This window comes from Botrytis porri, assembly GCF_014898465.1.
Source record: "Botrytis porri strain MUCL 3234 chromosome Unknown BPOR_018, whole genome shotgun sequence".
NCBI classification, from domain to species: Eukaryota; Fungi; Ascomycota; class Leotiomycetes; order Helotiales; family Sclerotiniaceae; genus Botrytis; species Botrytis porri.
The window spans coordinates 94,994-115,061 of record NW_024066092.1 but is presented as its reverse complement, the minus strand read 5'-3'; the positions used below and the strand labels follow the sequence as shown (position 1 = coordinate 115,061).

At 40.6% G+C, this 20,068-nt stretch overlaps 8 protein-coding genes across 8 annotated transcripts; 5 read left to right on the top strand and 3 right to left on the bottom strand.

The window, feature by feature from the left end:
- Window positions 1-148: 148 nt before the first annotated feature.
- Window positions 149-2,607, top strand: EAF01_010793 (uncharacterized protein; the record flags this gene model as incomplete). The annotated part of the gene is made up of 5 exons (XM_038919050.1): window positions 149-251; window positions 298-571; window positions 908-1,289; window positions 1,365-1,821; window positions 2,426-2,607. The coding sequence occupies 5 exons, from the start codon at window positions 149-151 to the stop codon at window positions 2,605-2,607; spliced, it is 1,398 nt and encodes a 465-aa protein (XP_038765333.1).
- Window positions 2,608-3,374: 767 nt separating this feature from the next.
- Window positions 3,375-4,574, top strand: EAF01_010792 (uncharacterized protein; the record flags this gene model as incomplete). The annotated part of the gene is made up of 2 exons (XM_038919049.1): window positions 3,375-3,479; window positions 3,531-4,574. 2 exons carry the CDS (start codon window positions 3,375-3,377, stop codon window positions 4,572-4,574), a joined length of 1,149 nt encoding a protein of 382 aa, XP_038765332.1.
- Window positions 4,575-4,743: 169 nt separating this feature from the next.
- On the bottom strand, window positions 4,744-6,342 carry EAF01_010791 (uncharacterized protein; the record flags this gene model as incomplete). The annotated part of the gene is made up of 1 exon (XM_038919048.1): window positions 4,744-6,342. One exon carries the CDS (start codon window positions 6,340-6,342, stop codon window positions 4,744-4,746), a length of 1,599 nt encoding a protein of 532 aa, XP_038765331.1.
- An 862-nt stretch (window positions 6,343-7,204) lies between these two features.
- Window positions 7,205-9,883, top strand: EAF01_010790 (uncharacterized protein; the record flags this gene model as incomplete). Its single annotated transcript, XM_038919047.1, has 5 exons — window positions 7,205-7,601; window positions 7,732-7,917; window positions 7,947-9,139; window positions 9,260-9,579; window positions 9,646-9,883. 5 exons carry the CDS (start codon window positions 7,205-7,207, stop codon window positions 9,881-9,883), a joined length of 2,334 nt encoding a protein of 777 aa, XP_038765330.1.
- Window positions 9,884-11,891: 2,008 nt separating this feature from the next.
- On the top strand, window positions 11,892-14,668 carry EAF01_010789 (uncharacterized protein; the record flags this gene model as incomplete). Its single annotated transcript, XM_038919046.1, has 5 exons — window positions 11,892-11,901; window positions 11,967-12,064; window positions 12,117-12,729; window positions 12,942-14,434; window positions 14,489-14,668. 5 exons carry the CDS (start codon window positions 11,892-11,894, stop codon window positions 14,666-14,668), a joined length of 2,394 nt encoding a protein of 797 aa, XP_038765329.1.
- A 443-nt stretch (window positions 14,669-15,111) lies between these two features.
- Window positions 15,112-15,715, bottom strand: EAF01_010788 (uncharacterized protein; the record flags this gene model as incomplete). Its single annotated transcript, XM_038919045.1, has 4 exons — window positions 15,112-15,184; window positions 15,368-15,526; window positions 15,623-15,660; window positions 15,710-15,715. 4 exons carry the CDS (start codon window positions 15,713-15,715, stop codon window positions 15,112-15,114), a joined length of 276 nt encoding a protein of 91 aa, XP_038765328.1.
- A 457-nt stretch (window positions 15,716-16,172) lies between these two features.
- Window positions 16,173-16,891, bottom strand: EAF01_010787 (uncharacterized protein; the record flags this gene model as incomplete). Its single annotated transcript, XM_038919044.1, has 5 exons — window positions 16,173-16,316; window positions 16,376-16,498; window positions 16,555-16,620; window positions 16,688-16,802; window positions 16,857-16,891. 5 exons carry the CDS (start codon window positions 16,889-16,891, stop codon window positions 16,173-16,175), a joined length of 483 nt encoding a protein of 160 aa, XP_038765327.1.
- Window positions 16,892-17,200: 309 nt separating this feature from the next.
- EAF01_010786 (uncharacterized protein) lies at window positions 17,201-20,044 on the top strand (the record flags this gene model as incomplete). Its single annotated transcript, XM_038919043.1, has 1 exon — window positions 17,201-20,044. The coding sequence occupies one exon, from the start codon at window positions 17,201-17,203 to the stop codon at window positions 20,042-20,044; it is 2,844 nt and encodes a 947-aa protein (XP_038765326.1).
- Window positions 20,045-20,068: the final 24 nt, after the last annotated feature.

Here is a 20,068-nt window from a genome sequence, read left to right as displayed (position 1 = left end):
GTCTGTGCGCAGACAAGATGTAGATAAAAGTCCCTCTTCTGTTCCTTCTCAAAGCAGAATCAAACCCAAAGCTTTCAACCATAATCAAAAGAAGGTACTCCACACAAATACACAACAAACAAGCATAAATACATCGACAACTCATAACATGTCTCCTTGGCTTGTCAAAGAAGAAGACCGTTATAAATACGGTCTTGACGAGCAGGAAGTCATTGCTACCAACCAAAAAGCCGAAGATGTCCTTGTTACAGGTTTTTTTTCCCAATCCGTTCTGGCATTCTTTCCAGAAAAGTGTAGCCGCTGTTCACAAATCCCACAATGAGCAATATATTCAATGTTTTGAGAATGAGCTCCGTCTTCCGCTTAAGGATTTCCTCATCTCATCACTTCCTAACTGTTCATGGATCTTGAACGTTCTCCATCTCGGTTTCGGAGCAGATAAATGGGCTAACCCTATCGTCATTCATGTTTGTATTCAAACCCCTCATTACTTCACAGATAACAAGACTGCTGCTCTCGAAATAGTACAAGGTATGGAGAAGATCATCAAGGAGAAGTTAGATGTTCAAAAGTATCAAAGTGATATGCATGAAAAATATGTTTTACCTTTAGTTATTTCATTTGGGCTCTTAACTGATCCATCCATTTAGGTTCAATATCGATATCAGTCAAATCTACCATTCAAAGCCGAGAATTTCGGAACAAACAAGAACAACGGTACTGATCTTCGCTCAAGCGATTCCACCTAATTCCCTGGCGTCAATCTCACTGAGAAATTTCCTGCTGTGTATTTGAATAACACTCCATGCCCTGGTCTCTCTATCGGACGAGGAAAGACCGAAGAAATTTTTTTTTATCCGGCTGGTTCGTTGACTGGTTTTCTGCAACAGGAAAACACACTTTACAGCCTTACATGTAGCCATGTTGCTTTTCCTGACCCAGAACGTCCAACTGAAAGATACAAATACAACGACGGAATGGAACAGTTTCAGATTTCGATACCCGCATTCAAGGATCATCAAGCAACTTTAGAAGCCATGGAATACACGCAGAAATGTGCTACAAATGAATTCGAAATTGCTGAAAAACGACAGGTGATGTGTCCTGAAACGAACTTGTCCTGTCAAACACAATCGAAGGAAGAGGAAGCGATTCATTGTTCAAGGCGGTTGAAACAAGCCCAGGACTACAGTATTCATGCTGGTTATGTCTATGCTGCTTCGGAGGAATGGCGCACAGTTGCTACTTTCAATGGAATCCTCGACTGGGCTTTAATTCGCAATGCTTGTGTTTATGCTAGGAATCAGGCATGTTTCACCTATCGATGAATATTTGATAGAGAGAGTAACTAATCATTCTATTAGTTGCCTTTGTTTGATTTCCTGAGAGTATCTCAGATCTCGGGATTTATCGAAAAATTCGGAGACAAGTATTGGTCACCAGATGAACTTAAGGCTTTCACTGCAAAGTGTCAAGCCTTGCAGACTTCTATGGCGTTCAATGTCAATCACCCAAAATCGTTTCCACCTTTGAATGAGAATAGTATCTACTTCAAATCTTTAAGTCGAACAACGGGCTGGAAAGCATGTGGATTCAACTCTATTCGAGCTGTTGTTCATAATCAGTTTTCAACATCAGATGAACACGTGTTCATTGGTGGTGATACACAAAAGGGAAAAGAAAAGATATCTGATGGAGGCGATTCTGGTGCCCTCATTTGTAACCTTGATGTTGACATTAAGGGGCAAGCTGTCCTCATACCCATGGCTATGATTTGGGCAGGAAATAAACACGGTTTTGAAGGCTTCAAGGTGATGTTACGTATGCAACTCCTATCGAAGAGGTTTTGAAGGATATCGAGAGTGAAATGGGATGGGAAAGCGGTAGCCTCAAATTCTTCTGAGTCACTATTGGGTTCAGGCATTCATGTATTCAATTTAAGTTCTTTGAGCGATCACAAGAGGAGACATGTAATGTCCACTCTGAGTTAGTAGTATCAATAAATACCCATTAACATATTTTTATGTTCCCATTTTGATCATTGAGTGAAGTGACATTAGAGCTGTGTACAATGTTTGTGGATCCTGTGCTAATGTAAAATATTGTGGCTTACTATTTATCCGGAATTCACCAATAGATTTCCCAGAGGAGGTCTCTGAACAACGATTCTTTGCAGAGCGGCAATCTCAAACATGCGGCTGACTGCGGAGTGTTTATAGAGCCATTAGAGATGCGAAGTATTAACAAATTCTCTGCCTACCTGATGGTTAAGTCAAAATCAAGAACATTCTAATTGGGACAAAGTGGGCTTGCCAAAGCTCTTGTAAAAGCAGGCGCAAACGTAAATCTAGCCAATTTTCGAAATCAAGCCCATTGCACAATGCAGTCGAAAGCGATCGTTCTAAGATGGCAAGATATCTGCTAGGTTGCGCAAATGTCAACATAAATGCCGTGGATGGTCATATACGCACACCATTGAATCGCGCTGTCCAGCTGCGATCAGTGACCATCGCAAAGATTCTTCTCGCTCAAGAGAACGTAGCTATTGATGTTAAAGATGGCAAGGGCAAGACAGCATTGGACTATGCTCAAATCTCGGAAGAATGAAAAGATCGAGGATTTGACCCTCACTGCCTTGGCTCAGAGGAAAGCTTAGCAGGTCGGTGAGATGTTCATCGATATATTGGCTCAGGTATCACTGGCCGGTGCATCATCGACGAGATAAAGAAGAGTCCAGAACTTGCAAGCTCTGAGATTTAGACGTAGCTTGAGATATGCGTAGTCTTTTGGTGTCGGTGGGCAGTTTCTTGAAGAATGGAACGACATATGACTTTACAAGAGAAGGAAGGTAATTGTTTCAGAATGGTACTAGAGATGGTTGGAGTAGGTTTCTTTTGGCGCATTCAATCGACATACAAGTAGAAGACAGGAAGGGGAGTTGAGAAGTTTCTTTTCCTGGTGCATTGGAAGATATCTTCAGCATATCAACTGGGAGATCTTTTCAGCGGGTTTCTTTCTTCTTCTGTTCTCAACGAACCGTACCACAAATATATATAAAGCTATTTTATTGTCTATTTGATCGATCTTGAATTTTATGCTGCTGCGTGATAAATCAAATCCCCTTACCGTCTTCGGTTGAAAGATATTCTTTTTATTCATTTAGAATTGCGGAGACGTGATTTCTATCTTATAAAATCTTGAGGCCTATTTTTCGGAACTAGCTCATAGATTTATCTAACTGTCATTTACCTTCTTCCAATCTCTCTGGGACATTTGAAGGTTTTGTGACAAAACCCTTCACCTGCGTGAAGGTAACGCCTACTTAATTGTTAGGCTTGTGTGCTGCAACGCCACGCGGATTTTATCCAAAAAGAATGGTTTCACGACCACCACTATCCGGTGCGGCTTCGGTCCCTTCAGAGACTGGCTCGGGTCAACCGAGCGATCAAACTATGACTGGCACAGGTGCTACTATACCTGTAGCCAGTATCAATCAAGAAGCACCAGATGCGCCTCTGTCTAAAAGATAGCAAAAGATGTTGAAGCGAAAGGCTGAAGCAGAGGCTGCCGAACAAGGAGCAAGATCTGGAGCCAGCTCGAATGCGAAGAGAGCCAAAGGAGAATCCCTAAGCGAGAGCTTCCCTGGCGATCAGCTTGCGAGTTTGCTTGATAGGTGGCATGTGACAGGACCAAGAGGTCGCGACTTCCCCAGGTCCAAACAAGCAAGGTCTATTCTCAAGGGTAGAGAATGTGCGATCCTCCTCAAACTTCGATCGACGGGAGTAGTCAAGCAAGGCGTCCCGATTTTCCTTCAGGCTAAGGTCAGGCTTGTTACTAGCAATCAAGCTCCAGCCGTCTTGATTATTCTTCAAGGAGGCTATCAGATTCAACTCGTATCGAACCATTTCAAGAGAGATGTGAACGTGAATGAATCACGCGGTTTAATTGACACAAAGGTTTTTGCCAGGGATAGCAAAGTATTGAAGGATACTCTCGAGAAACCATACCATGTCAATCTACGCGAAGAGGTCATCAAATCGGTAAATGACATCTTCACTGTGGATACTAAGAACCTCCACCTCATGGAATTTGAACTGGAAGGCAAATTTTGGTTTGAAAGTACACCCGAACTGCCATCGAAGAAAGAAGATCTCACTGAGACTCAATTGCATGACCAAAACTTCGCGAATTCAATACTTGGGCAGCTGAATCGTGGTCGAAACGATGCCATCTGCATTCGAGCACAAAAACACGTCTTTCCTGTCATCAATGCATACCGGCCGAACTGTCTCAAATTGGCCCATTCGAGTCGCGAGTTGTCATTTTACACAAACTACATTGGAAACACAGCTGGAAGTCAATTCTATAGATGGCATGGTGAGAAAGGAAACCCAAATTTGCCAATTGTTCGTCAACATTGGATGCAAGTACCCTCCACTTCCAGAGATTCGATGCAATATCGTTCATATCCTGCGCAGAGAAACTTCTCAAGTACAAAGGAGCTCGAGACAATCCTCAGTGTTGGTCTCATCGGAGAAGCAATGTGGGACAACGTGAACATTGCTAGCCATTAGAGCAAGGGCGTCATGCATATCGCCATCTTTGGTGAAAAGGATGTACTTGGCAATAGGATTTTCTGTGTTCTGGTTTCTAAGTCAACTACCCCACTTTCCGACCACCCCCTGTTTCCGACCACCTAAAAAATTCATATTATCTACACTTAAAACTTTAATAACTCAATAACTATTGAACTTCAATGAAATCGCCTGTAGAATCACTTTCTATAGCACTAGAGCTATCATCTACCTCATCTTCACGATCTCCAGCTTCAATTTGTGTACGCCTTATAGCTCTAATCCCTGCGAACTTCGAATTTGGAGATACCACAACCTTTCGCCTTTTTCTAGGTAATGCTTCATCTAATTGATATTCTAGCTTTCTAATCTTATTCTCTGCCTCTAAGGGTTCATAATCCTTAGCATCGAATCCTTTTATAATCTTGCGAAATAGTAATCTTCGTGTTGGCAAATCGATCTCCTTCTCTTGAATCATTATATCTCTATATTTTCTGATATCGGCTCCTTTTTGAGGGGTTTTCCATTGAATAAACGATGAATATATATTCCATTGAAGAATAGGATCATCATCAGATTCAGGATTAAGTGATAAAACCTCTCTATTGCTATTTTCAAGCAAAAGTCGACTCATAAGAGGTTTAGCCATATTTTTGGGCCAAAGACCACTAGCTTGCCACCCAGACTTGATATTTTGAATAGTTAAACCTTCTATTCTAGCCTTCTGATAGCAAGAAAGGAAATTGCGCTTTCCAATTGGTGAGGAATCGGATAATAGACTTAATTTATTAAGTTCGATTCGATATGCACTTTTTAGGGGTGAGAACACAGATAAATCGAGTGGTTGTAGTACGTGTGACGTATGTGGTGGGAGAAGTAAGAGATATATGTTGTTATTAAAGCATTCTAACATAAATGCTGTAGTTTCATGGCTTCCGTGTCCGTCCAAAATGAGGAGTCTTGAATTTTCCGGCTGAATAGGGGTAGTTTGAGGGATATAGATCTTTTTCAGCCATTCTAAAGCTGTAGCATCTGTAGTCCATCCATTTTCTGTAGCGGTAAAGTTCCAACCCTTGAATAGAGTCAAATCTGTTGGAAACCATTGTTGTTGAACTGATTTTCCCTTATATATTACAAGGGGAGTAATGCTTTTTCCATTGGCTGAAATGCATTCTATAAAAGAGGTCCAAATTCGAGATCCAGGTTGCTTTTTTTGAATAAATCTTCGATCAGTGCTTCCTACTACTAGTCCATTAAGACCCTGACCCTCCATTATACCTGCTTCATCCATATTCCATCTGTTGGCCGGCTTAATAGCCTTGATTTCAGGGATTGCGAGGTTCCGGAACCACTTCTTAATAATATCAGATGTAGCACCTGAAACTCGTGCAGAATCGATTTGATGTTGCTTCTTAGTTCCAATATTAGGATGCCTTCGAAAAAAGCTATGTATCCATTTCTTTCCAAGTGAGGGATCCTCCCCTCGTACAATAAGGAGGTGCTCTGCCATCTCTCTGATTTGACGATGTGTAGGGCTAGTACCAAGAGCTTCCTGTACTAATATCCATTCTGCTAGTCGATTCTCCTGAATTGGAGATAACTTTTGAAGTATTTGGGCGCCTTTTTGATGCGAAACTCCACCATATATTCGATCGTGAAGTGTGGTACGTGGAACACCATAATCCAAGCTAGCTCTTCGTATGCTTGCTCCATTTGTAATCGCTCTAAGAGCCTCTGCGATATCTTCTTCGGTATATCTATTCTTCATATCACAATTATAATAATATCAAAATTTCAAATCAATTGATTAAAGCATTGTTGAGTTATTCAAAGTATAAATTTTATAATTACTCAAAGCGGTGTGGTTTTTGAGGTGGTCGAAAAGAGGGGGTGGTCGGAAAGTGGGGTAGTTGACTTAAGCGCTAGTTTGAATATCAATTTCGATCAGAATCTACCGAATAACCCGCTTTTTTTATTATAACAGATTCTATAATGGTATGTTTTAGACCTAAAAAAGACAGATTCTTGTATTTCGTTTTCTTATTTATATATTGATTCTGATATAAAAGTTATAGAAATAAAAGTACGTAGAATATATACTACGTATATATATATATTTTTTTAAATAAAGGAAATTCGAATTTTCAATATATAAACATTTTAAGCTTATTATTGTCATTTGAATAATTAAATAAGCAATTGTAAAGATAATTTCAATTCAATTAAAACGAATATAAAGATAGTACTTAATTTAATTAAGATTAAATTCTAAACTCTAATTTAAAAAGAGTTTAAAGCTTTAGGTAATATACTCTATAATTCTAAATTATATTCATTAAAGCTTTAAACTACAAAAGCCTATAGGAATCTATAAATTCATAGATTTTTCATTTAATCATTATTTTGAATCTATGTTTTTATTTTCTTATACAAATAAATAAATTATTCAATAGATTATTTAGTATATTTTTTGAAAATTAAACTCTTAATTTATTTAATATATTAAATATATCAAAAACAGAATTATTTAATGGAATCTATAATTTAATATTCAAATAGAAATCAGGAATCCATTTTCAAAATGATCGGATTTGTGTATTCAAACTAGCCCTAAGAGCAACAAATTAACCATGCCAGCAACCCCTCCTGGCACAACACTCAAGGTTCAATTCATATCAAAGGCAGCCGAATCGAAAAGAAAGAAGCCTTTCGATGAATCATTGATCGAAGAAGAATATGATGTCGAGCATAATAGTGGTGTGGCCTACAGCATGAAGCGATTGACAATTAAGAATGAGGAGAGGGGCAAACAACCAGGCCAAAATGATGGCGAAGGAAAGACTACTCCGGCTGAAGCTTTCAAGAACAAAGGCAACGGCAACAAGTGGCAGAAACAACAGCCCAAGGGGAAGCCAATGAAGAAGGAACCAGCTTTTCCAATGTACAACTGCAGGGTCATTGAGCTTGCTAATTCTCCCGGAGATATCTGCATTGCTGTCAAGATTGCTGTTGGACGCAAGCCTTGTGGTAGGTACGGAAGTCAAAGTCTGTATCATCATGACGAGAAATGCTCTTCCTCAAATTCGACAGATGAAGCCAATCGATAGTATCTGCAAGGTACCTCATACTTATCATATGAAACATGAAATGTTGCAAGACTTGCTCCTCGGCGACGATATTTATACGGGCAAAGATTTGCTAGCACAATCTGTTCAGGATGACCAATTTTCAAGAATGAAAGATGTTGAAAAGCAAGCCTTCATTGACTTCCGTGACGCTTGTAACTTTTACGGACCTCAAAGAGTCTTTTGGCAAGGCGTCTTCGGCACTACCGAGTTCATGGGTATGTTACAAGGTCCACCGTAGCTTCAGCCACCCTTGGATTCACATTATTGAGAATCAAAACTCTCCTAACTGTACCTTCGAATACTGCTGCACAAGAGTGTATGAGAAAGTTGGTGGGTCACCTCAAGACTCTGTACGACGTCTATCCAGAATCGGAAGAGTGGTTCAAGGTAGTTTATCTACCAACTGAATCAGCAACTCGTCGCGATGTTTCGGAGCAGGACGAAATTGATGCCGAGACCGTTTCCAACATGGTTGCTGATGGAGAACAACGAACTGAAGATGCAAAACTCGAAAAGTACAAGCTCTGGAATCATATTGTCCAGGCCTACAAAAATGATGCTTCAGATAAGACGATACATCCAGCAGATGGACGCAAAAAGAACGCTCACATTTGGCTATCACGTCGCTCGCAAATCAAGGCTGGTAATAACATTGGATCAAAGGAGCAGAAGATCTTCATCGAACTCACAAATGCCATGACTAAGAGGATCTTCGAAGGTTCTGCCATTCGTATTGTAGTTTGTACATCCAATACCTCTGCTCTTCTGGAAGAATACAAGTGGACGCCGTGGGCAGTATTGATTGATGAGACTTCTGCTGGAAGAGAACCAGACTGTTATGTTCCCCTAGGCTTCAAGCCCAGGCGCATTGTGTTGGCTGGAGATCTTGAGAAAGTAAAGCTTTTTACCAGATCAGCCGGTCACAATGAGTTCGCAGACCAGCTCGGATTATCGCTCTACGAACGATTGTATGGAAAGCCAACCATGCCACTTTATCGATTAATTATCAAATACTTCATGCATCCCGATATTGCCGAACTTCCTGCCAATCTAACTTACGAATGGCTGGAGAGTGATGATTCAACGGTGGTACCTTCTGATGAGTTCAAGTTCTTTGAGGATTGGTGGTATTCAGAGCCAGCCAAGATTTATAGAGACAATCGTCGAAAGCCAGCATTTGGTCTCGATATTGATGAGTCTAGAATTCATCGCATGTACTTCAATGTCAAAAATGGAGAGTCTGCATCAAAACACGGGTCTTCATCTCAATTGAATCACGCCAACATCAATGCAATTGCGGATATGGTCATGAGTATCATGAAGCATCAACCAACTTGTGGTTTGGCACCATTACCATTTGACAAGATTAGTATCTTCACTCAATATAAAGTAGAGAATATGGAATTGGTGAATCAAGTTAAGATGGGAATTCGCCATGTATGAGGAGATACCGTTGGTTGATTTCCATTATTTACCACCATTGATAGTACTCAAAGTGGTCAAAATGAGGTCATTTTACTTTCTTTGACCCCAGCAAACAAGACTAATGGTTCAAAGATTGGTTTCTTGAAAGAATGGAATCGAATGAATGTAGCACTCACTCATGCACGTGCTCAATCGACTTTGATTATGTTTGGAAACCTCGATCTGTGGCGCAGTCAACTCCCGGGTCTCCTTAAAGGTATGAGATACAAGAAGCTTGGTCTCTTCATCATGGATCTTCTCGATTATGGTGAAAACATCGACATTGATGTTGATAATACTGTACCCGCAAGTCTGGAAGAGTTACCTGATCATAAGACTTGGTCCAAGACCATGATTTCGGTCCCTGCTGTTAATAGCAAGATCTTAAAAGCCTTCTATGCCATTAAATGTGAGTACGAGGATAAGGAAAAACTGGCCGAATTGGAGAAATTGCTCTGAACTAAAAATCGGAAGATTAGAGAGCACGGCAAGGCACAACGAGAGAATTTCAGACTTGGTGAGGCAATCGAAGCTCCTCTCAGAGTTCAACGAGACGGTGGAATGGATGGCGACGGAGAAGAGGTTGATTCCGACGATGATGACGAGGCACCTGAGGTCAAAGACAAGGATGGTGATTTGGACATGGACGCCAGTCGCATGTTGACCGAAGTAGAATTGGCTGAGATGGACCAGGCAGTGACCGAAAGCGTGTATTGACTTTAGATCAATCATTACATGTATCCAGATATTTCAGACTTTCCTGCAAGTTTAGCATACAAATCTGTAGATAATGACAATTCAATATTGATACCCTCTGATGGTAGTGATGTTCAAATGTAATTGGATTTAAGGGAGAAGGCTCTCATGTGGCATTAGCTAAACCACAGCCTCTGATTGTTCCCCATCGGCTCACATGATGGGCTTTCAATCTTCAATTCATTTCCAAACATTGAGTTTTCACATCTTATCCACCTCAAGACTGCAGGTGAAATGTATGTCCTCTTTGTATACCCCGCCTGCTTTGACAAGCTGTATTAGGTACTTCACCCGAAAGAGCTTTTAAGGTATAATAAGCATAGCCAACCTATAGAATAGTATTTTAATTGAATAGCATACAATGGTTCGAGATAGTCTACAGACTAGTAGGTGTATCATCAGGCTTGGGTATATAGATTCACTCTGCTTGTCTGTGTTGAACATATCTCTTGAACTGGTCCTCTCTGCCACATACGACCATAGACTGAAGAGTATTGGGCATCCCGTCCGCTCTGCCATACACAAGCTTCAGATCGGTGGATTAGTAGTTGGGTGGGTGACCACCAGCGAATCCCCACTGTTGTATGTTTTTTTTTTTTTGCGTTTTTTTGGTCTCGGGCCAACATGACACGATGATGTATGGATAACCTGAAGGATGCTCCGCCCAATGAATCATGAAGTACTGACAGCTTGCCAATGTCACTGATTTTTAAAGAATGGACCCCTAGTAGGTATTGGTGACCTGTAGTATGGTAGGTGTGAGTTTCCGATGGACAATCTTCTTTTTTAAGCGGACGATTTGATTTTGTACATCGTGTCTATGGATCTCGAAGGCGGGGCAGGGCGGCAATGAATTTTTGATGATAGAGGACAAGCCTAGAATAGGAATGAACCAAGGCACCAGTCATGAACTCTTGCTCCTCCATCATACCGATGACCTTCAGCTGTCCCACACTCCAGGGCCTAGAACCGAAAGCATTCAAGATGTGGTCTTGTGCTTCTAATCTGACAAACGAAAAAAAGGGGGATCGTCGCCTCGCGAAATTCATCGACCCCGCAATCTGGATAAAGGAGAACAAGAGGCGCGGTGGAATAAAGGGATTTTCTAAGCAAAGCTTGTATCAATCTATGAGCTTTTACTCTTCTCAGGATATGCGCATGCACTTCATGCCGAAGCTCATTTTTCATGTCTTTCAAAAAGCATATTGATGAAAGGTACCTGACTGCATCTGGCCGTTTTAGGGTTAAGTGGTGCATATCATCGCACCAGTATATTCTTGTGATCGTTCATGAAGGGTTCCTTTGTTGTGATCCCAGCTCATCATTAGAATCTTAGATTTTGTCTCTTATCTCGGTGTTTTAAAGACTACTTGGCAGGTACATTGTGTACATCTGTACAGAAAAACTTTGGTGGCATTGAGATACTCAAAGGCATTTAGATCTAGTCCAAAGTTTGTCTCCTTGTTAACTCATTATGGAAACAATGTAAAATCGTAACAAATAGAACAGCTTGATATATGGATGAGATCCAAGCTTGGCAATAGAACAATGTAAATTGATGTTTTTTGTTAATTATGAAAATAAAGTGATAAGATGATAAGATCGAGTCTCGAGTTTCGAATGTTTATTACAAGCATTCGACGGCGTCTAATCTGCTACACACCGCTTTGATCTAATTTGGCAGAAAAGTTGACCAAGAAAGATATCATTCCATCAATCCAGGACAATAACTCAAATGAAAAACTCTCCTCCACCTTTACGGTTAAACCCTATTCAATTTATATATAGGTCCTTGTGAGCCGGAGTATTATACTGTCTATAGGATTACGATACTTGTAGTGGTACCGACAACACTTCTCTCTCTTCTTTAACAACAAATTCTATAAACCCCGCACTCTCGAGAACTTAAAGTTCATCTAGATCCAAAAAAGAAGCAGAACCGGCGCATTTCACATAACGCCTCATCACAATGGCTACCGGTACCCTAGCCTGGGATCCTTTGTTGGAGAGCATGCAGATGCTGATGCTAACTCTGACACGGCAGACAATGAGAACCTCACAACCTTTTACATTGGACATCATGAGTCAAAACGACCTTTACCTGTCACAGAATTTGTTTTGCGACAAGCTGTTGATGTTGGAGTATGTACACACTCGAACGATTGAGACTTTTGCTAACCATTCTTTCTACTAGTATGATATGCTCACAAGTCCAATTACAAGTCCCCATTTTCATTCTAGAGTACTTTCATTGATTTCGAATCATATCGTCGAAATATCAGCTATCGATTCAAGTGATGCGCCAAACAAAGCTACCCCTCCAGCTCCCATTATTCCACCTCTCGATCCCGTCGATACACCATTTACACCTTCTGATACAGTTTCGCAACTTATCGCATATTCTAGTCCTTGGATAGATCTATGTTCCCCAGATCCTCTTGTCGCAAACATTTCTCGTCAAGTTTTGAATATCGAAATCGCATATGCTTCCTTCTGTGGAGTCGGTAATGTTATTATTCCAGGTCCAAGAACATACAATGGTGGATCAGGAAACAATGGGCTTGCTCAATATGCTCGTGCTATACAAGAGGCTCTCGCAATTGCCAATTATATCAACATCTCAATTCATATGCCTATGTATGGTGTCGAAGATAATGCGGAAATGACGGGTGATCTTTTACCATTTTCCAGATATCAATCAACAACAGATACATCAAAGAGTGAAAACGAAATTGATTTGTATGAGAATTGGGATGCTTGGAATTTGATTCGGGATGTATGTAAATACAATTCCAGACTTTCAGTAGGTAGGTTAATGAAAAAATATTCTATTTCTTCAATGTTTTCATATTTTTCGACCTGGGGCTCGTCAGATTGTGAGATCTCATTGGCATTGCTTGGTCCGTGAATGTAAATTATTTATGGCGTCGATAGCGACACTATGATCTTTGAGGCCGCTACTTCGGCTTCTAAACCGAATTTTCTTAAGAACAAACATAAGCTAATTAAAATTCTATAGCATTGGCACTTCCCCGTCAACTTCCTATTGAATCACTTCAATCTCGTTGGTTTGCTGAGCCCCTAAAACTGTTGACCTTTACTCAATCAACATTCTTGAAGAATAAAGGTGGACATCCAGTTTTGGGCAAGGCTCATCAAAATCTTCTCACCCGATATATGAAGCTTAAGAATCCACCATGGTTATTGTTATGTGATGTAGGACCAATTCCTGGTTTGGATGATCCAAATCAACAAATTTCAGTGGCAGATGGTTATGCATCACCAAGTGTTGTTCAAGATGCACCATCTCCAACTCCAGCCGAAGCGGAGCAAGCTAGAAGAAATAGCACCAAATCACAAACAAAATCAAAGGATGTTGCAGCTCACTTGATTTATCTGAGATATCTTCAGAGAAATCAACCAGAGCGAACTCCTATTGAAAAATTTGGATCAGGTTATCAAGATTACTTGCAAGCTCCTCTTCAACCATTAACAGATAATCTCGAATCTGTTACATATGAGGTTTTTGAAAAAGATCCTGTTAAATATGATTGGTATGAGCGAGCAATTGAACGAGCATTATCAGATTGGGTTTTACAAAAAAAACCTACATCAAGTCTTAGTGGTGCTGTTGTTCTTGCAGTAGCTGGTTCTGGACGTGGACCTTTGGTTTCTCGAGCTTTGAAGGCAAGTCAAACAACTGGCGTTCCAATTGAAGTATGGGCAGTGGAGAAGAATCCAAATGCATATGTCCTCCTTCAACGACATAATGAAAATGTCTGGAATGGAGTAGTCAATGTTGTAAAAACCGACATGCGTGCTTGGAAAGGTCCATTAAAGAATGCAGCTGGACCTATTGGTCAAGCCGTCACAACATCTTCAACGACTCCAGCAACTACCCACGGTAAAGTAGATATACTTGTCTCTGAACTTCTTGGTTCTTTTGCGGACAATGAATTATCACCTGAGTGTATAGATGGAGTCCAACATGTGTTAGCACCAGAAAACGGTATCTCAATACCCGCTTCATATACCGCTCATCTTACTCCAATCCTTGCTCCTCGTCTTCATGCCGATATCTCCAACAGATTCTCGGCAGATGAACATGCTACAGATACTCCATATGTAGTCATGTTTCACGCCATTGATTTCCTTGCCACTGCCGTCCCTGATCATCCTCAAATTCAACAAGCATGGGAATTTTCACATCCACTTCCTGTAAACACATTACACATTGCTGAAGCCAGAAGAGGCGGTGGTGTTAGTGGTGGTGGTGGTGGAAGTATGTCTGGAGGTGATGGTGCTAATGAACACAATACACGTTATGCACGTCTTAAGTTTGTTTGTAAAGATCGCGGTGTGGTCAATGGACTCGCCGGATATTTCGAAGCTGTTTTGTATGAAGGTGGAGCAAAAGCCGAAAATAAGGTCGAATTGAGTACGCGCCCTGATACAATTGATGCGAAGAGTAAAGATATGATTTCATGGTTTCCAATTTTCTTTCCTTTGAAGGTATGTATCTCCTTCCCTGAATATTATGGTCATGATTGATTAACATATCAATAGTCACCTCTATATATTCCTGATGATTCCGAGGTAGAAGTCAGTATTTGGAGACAAACTGACGATAGAAAAGTATGGTATGAATGGTTAGTTGAGGCGTTTGTTATGGTGGGACCTAATAAACGTTTGAGAGTGGGTTTGAGTGATGTAGGTAGTAGTCGATCAATTGGTTGTCTTATGTAAATAGGTTTTATATGAAAATGCATACCTAGGTATTCATCAATCAATTTATCATTGAAGCAAGAGGGCAATGAATATACTGTCCAATAAGTTGTCACTGTGCACATGTGCACATAAATTAGGCCTCAATAGAAATGTACCATGACTTGTTTAAGATCTTATAACCATAAGCTTGCTTTGATTTGCTTGAACAACGCCGTCCTTGAGTAAATCATTGTAGGTATAGGTAATTTTCTCCTCTCCTACTTCTCCTGCTCAATGGAAGTGAGATGTTCCTACATTCTGGCATATCTGCCATACGATGCTCTCCGCATTCCATTCAGATTTTCCTCTCATACTAGGTATCTATCAAATTTCCCATTGGACCTCTCTTGCTTTCCTCTCCTTTCAGTCCATTATGGTTTCCACATCCATCTGTCCATTTGTCAAGTCGCAAGTTCACAGAATCATCCCTCCATCTTCGTATCATCTTCTTCCTTCTTGACTTGTGCGGCTGATATGTAAAGGACGTTGTTGCATCTATTTTGATGTTAGATTTTGCGCATTCGATTTTTATTTCGATTTCAATCTAATGAGCATTTCCAATTCGAAGCGCAGTGCAATGCCGTGCCGCTGAGTGCCTTGCAGTCCATCAATTCCAACACCCAGCATCAACGGGCCAAGCTCTTCGAAAAACCTCAAATATAAAAGGAATAAACAAACCTTATTAAGACCTGACCCAAAGTACTCGTCATTTCCGAATCAATCCATTCCTCGGCACCGGATAATTGAATATTCATATAACTGTCGATACTAACAAGCTTGCCTTTATATTCTGTTTGACCGCCCCATTTCAGACGAATAATTACTTCTTCGTTGACGCTACATCGTGGATTAGTATATGAATATTGGTATGTATGTGCGAAAGGAAGTTGGTGAGAATTCAAGCTCGATTGAGGAGGGATAGCTAGTACGTACAGGTTTTGAAGGAACGGACGGGGGTTAATTGGTACGAACTAAATGAGAATTAGGAATTTGGTATTGAAGAGGGGAGAGATGACTTACACTCATGATGTGAGCTGGAGATTGAAATGAATGGGTGGTGGAGGGACGCGGATTGAAGATGGTCGCGTCGGATGTGAGGTTGCTGTTGAATGCTACTCGTTGGCTAGGCTGGCGTCGCTGGGGAAATTTTCTAAGCGAAGCGCAAGGCTGAGGTTTTGATGAGGCTGGTGATTATTAGGTGAATGATCTGAGCATCAATGTCAATGGAAATTTATTTATGAAAATGACCAAGAAGTTACTTAGATTATGGTTGGAGACCTCGGGAGTTATTTTACGATACTTGAAAGAAGTTCATATTAAATGCTGATCCAAGTCGTTCATATATGTATCAAATATTCTCATTGCTTCAGCACCATATTCCCGAGTAAAATCAGACCAGGTGACTTCATAACCAAATCATTCATAACATTCATACTTGATCCTTTTGGCATCTATTCATGAATTCGTCTCATCTCATCTCGTCTCAATTTCTCCTAATTTCCCATTTCAAGTCCTTGATACTAACTTCCTCTCCTGCTTTATCGTCATAATCATACCATTCTCCATCATTCAAATCGATAGCAGTAAATTTGGTACCACTATCAGTTCCAACAGCCAACCAATCTCCCTACAAGAAACGGATATATGAGATCCAAATATCGACTAACATGTGAAAGAAATGCTTACCTCTGGTTTGAATTCTACCAACTCAAGACCTCGACAATCAAATTCTAAAATCTTTTGACGAGTTGGTGGAGAAGCTGCTTGATATGGAACTGGTGTTGATATAACTGATGCAGATGATTCTTTCTACATATGAAATCAGTACTGCTGTTTCATAGTATATTGATAATAAAACTACACACCTTGCAAAATTTGCACTTCCATACAAAGTTTGCCTCTCCTCTACTACCACTCATATCATTTGCTTCCTAATAGGCGTGTTAGTATCTGAAGGATAGAAGAATTCAGACCCTCGCTATCCTTGACTTGACTTACAAATCTATTGATATTTATGAAGTTGGGATGAATTTCTCTGCATGATACACATTGTACTTTGAAAGTATACCAGAAGTTCTTCTCTGCGCTGTCATCGGGGACAAGTTCATTCACACTATACAGTGAAATGTTAGCTCTTGTATATCTCGAGGTTCCTGTATATACTGACCCAGAGAGGTCTGCAGTAAGTGTCAAGGTAAGCATCGTGAGTTTCGTGAATTTCGTGATCTGAGTTATATATGTATTTATTTGATCTTATTGTTACAATTCAAGTATGAAAATCATGGAGGGGCATAATGAAGAGGGGTTACCTACTAGTTAGGTAGTTTGTCCTACAAATTCAATCGGTTAAAGCGGCCGCCCAACTGTGAAAGTCATCCGATAAGTTTTGATAGACATCAATTTATTTTACAATAACTTAGCGCAAAAAGTTGAAACTTCCCCATCCTTCAATGGCACGACTGACGAGTCCAGTAAGCTGAAAATCCATAAATCGACAAGTATGCAAATATAATGCAAAGTTTATGGTTCCGCGCTGCGCAGACCAGATCATCATGTCGTTGTAACGCTTGTGTGAAAATCGGCACAATCATAACTCGTCAAACTACAAATGCAATTGGGAAACGTCGAAGGGTTAGCATAGGAGATATATTTACGGCATGTTATTCAACAATACTCGCAACTGCTGCAGTGGCAGATTCAAATCGAAAAGTTCGACGAAGGGAACAATGGGATCGAGTCATTGCAGAAGCGAAGGCGGGAGTTCCTATCGACAAAGTGGAGGAATTGCAGGATCGTCAAGTAGAAGGAAATGCAGGTGAAGTTAGGAATCAGATGCCAGGAATGCCAGGAGAGTCAGGAACATCTGGAAATTCAGGAACGTTAGGAGTTCCAGGAACGTCAAGGTTACCCGGATATTTGGGGAATCAATTTTCTTTCCCAAGAACTGGAATTATTGGTACAAAGGCTGGATCTACAGGACCTATGACCTGGGATGGAGTCAAATGGACGGCGAACTCTTCCATGAGTCGATTGGGAACTCAACTCAATAACATACCCTCGAATGTGTCGAGGTCTGCCGAGACCACGGTACCAGAAAGTTCACAGGATCTCGTCCCCCAATCTACCGCTTCACCTGTTCAGCCTACCACTTCCCCCGTTCAGTCAGCCACGCCAGAACATATCACAAACCTAGAACAGTTCGGCGAATATATACCTTCAAACGCTATGCTTCAACCACGCAAAGTCAAAACTCGAAAACACTTGGACCGATTAGAAAACTCGATTTCAAAGCTAGTTCATCGACTCATGTGGACCACCAAGCTCTCTCCTATGGCAGCGGATTTACACTCGGCGTCATCTGGCATCTTTCTCCAGACCGATAAAATGATAGGAAGAGTTGAAGAATTACAACGGGGTGATATTAGCATGCCAGCATATCAATTGGAAGCCGAAGTCGGTCAAGAAAGATTTCAATTACATGATGCCCTGGAAAATCTCCTCAAAAATACATCTCCGGGTCAGGATAATCTCAATCTAATTCTAACCAAGATATGTTACAATCTTCTCATAAGTTCCGCGTCGCCAAACATCTTTACGTATAACTTTTTAATCGAGAAATTGACCGAATTGATGCTTCATGACCACGCTCAAGTAATTGTTGATTCATTTCTCTACGATACAATGTTCAAACCTACTTCAAGGACCATTCAGGTTATTTTGAATCATTATGCAGCCAAGAATGATTTAGAAGGTTATCGAAGCATTATTAGGCGTATGAGAGCGGTGGATGGGAGTATGAGAATTGCACGGAGACATGAGAATCAATTATTGGACAATCCACGTGTTTTGAGTTGGGCCGAGAAACATGCTCAAAGACTGACCTTGAGAGGAGGTTGGCTCGAACGAAAAGTACCACGAGATGAATCTATATTCGATGCTCTTATTGGGACGAGTCTTCAAATGACCACTGCTCGACAATCGATCATGTATATTCGAGCAGCTTTACGTCAAGACAAGAAAATTAAGATTCGACCAGAGTTACTTTGTGAGGCAGTGAGAAGTTGTGTAGCTCAACTAGATCATGCTGCTGGAGCGTCACTTTTACATTCTATATTAGAGACGTGGGCCGAAAATATAGAAGTACCTGATCGCATTCCACTCACCAAAACTACACGGTGGGCCATAAGAGAACTTATTTATCTTTGTGGAATTGACCCGACCAAAGATTTACCGAGCATTTTACCAATAGATATTCCTAGGTGGAATTTGGGAAGACTTTTATTCTGGTTGAACCTTGGTTCGATACGTGATTCCGTTGAACGCTTTGTTGCACGCATAAATGCCTTGCAGGACATTCTTCACATATCCTCAAAAAAATCCAATCATAACGTCAAAAAGGAATCTCACCTTAACTTCCCCGAATTTGGGAATACACAAGCTTGGGATTATCTTCCAACGAAAAAAACTCGGAACCGGCCATCTTCTCATTCTAGCATCGACCGTTCCCTCGAAATTTTCGAAAAGTTCACATATACAGAGAACGCACGAGCAGATAAATCGAAACAAGGATCCCTTCAAGGTAGAAGAGTGATGCTTCAAAGCTTGGAATCTAAGATTGCATTGTCAAGCGCAAACATCCATTCGACTGAGATGTCTATAGTTTCCTTTTACTACAATCAATTCCCTCGAGATTGGAGATATACATATCATCTCAGATTACAGGAATCTCCACACATGTCATTGGGACATAGAATTATTGTTCTCAAGGGATTAAAACGACTTCAAAAACTGCATATATTCGAATACCAGCTAAATTTGAGCTTACGACAAATCAATCTCTTGAAGAAGGAGATAGACTATATTATGAATGAAAGAGAGCAGCGCATAATGGATCTTTTTGCCAAGGTTAATCATAGTGCCAAACAAGTCAAACAAATCGCATGGCATTTACATGTCATGAAACGGAGCATCAAATCGAAAGCGGAATTCCTTCGGTTGAAAGAATCACGAGAAATCAATCAACGAATCAATCTTCTCGAACTCGCGATTCATATGACTAAACGGCATATCAATCTTCTAGAACGGGATCTCAGCTTGGATTTTCCACAAGTAAATCCTGAGTGGAAGTTACGAGAATTGAACTTGGTCTTGTTCAAGGTCAATAAGGGGAAACAACAAGTTAAACTTTTGGCTGAAGAGATTTACCTCACCTATCCTCCTCAAGTGGCCAGAAAGACTTATGCCCGCTCGAATTGTGAATGGAAGGTGCTTCGGAAATACCGCACAAAACTTTCTTTTCATTATGAATCCCCAGTTGATAAACTCTTACCAGGCGAAGAACATGGAGAGCATTAAGAGTATCAGGTGACATGAGAGCTG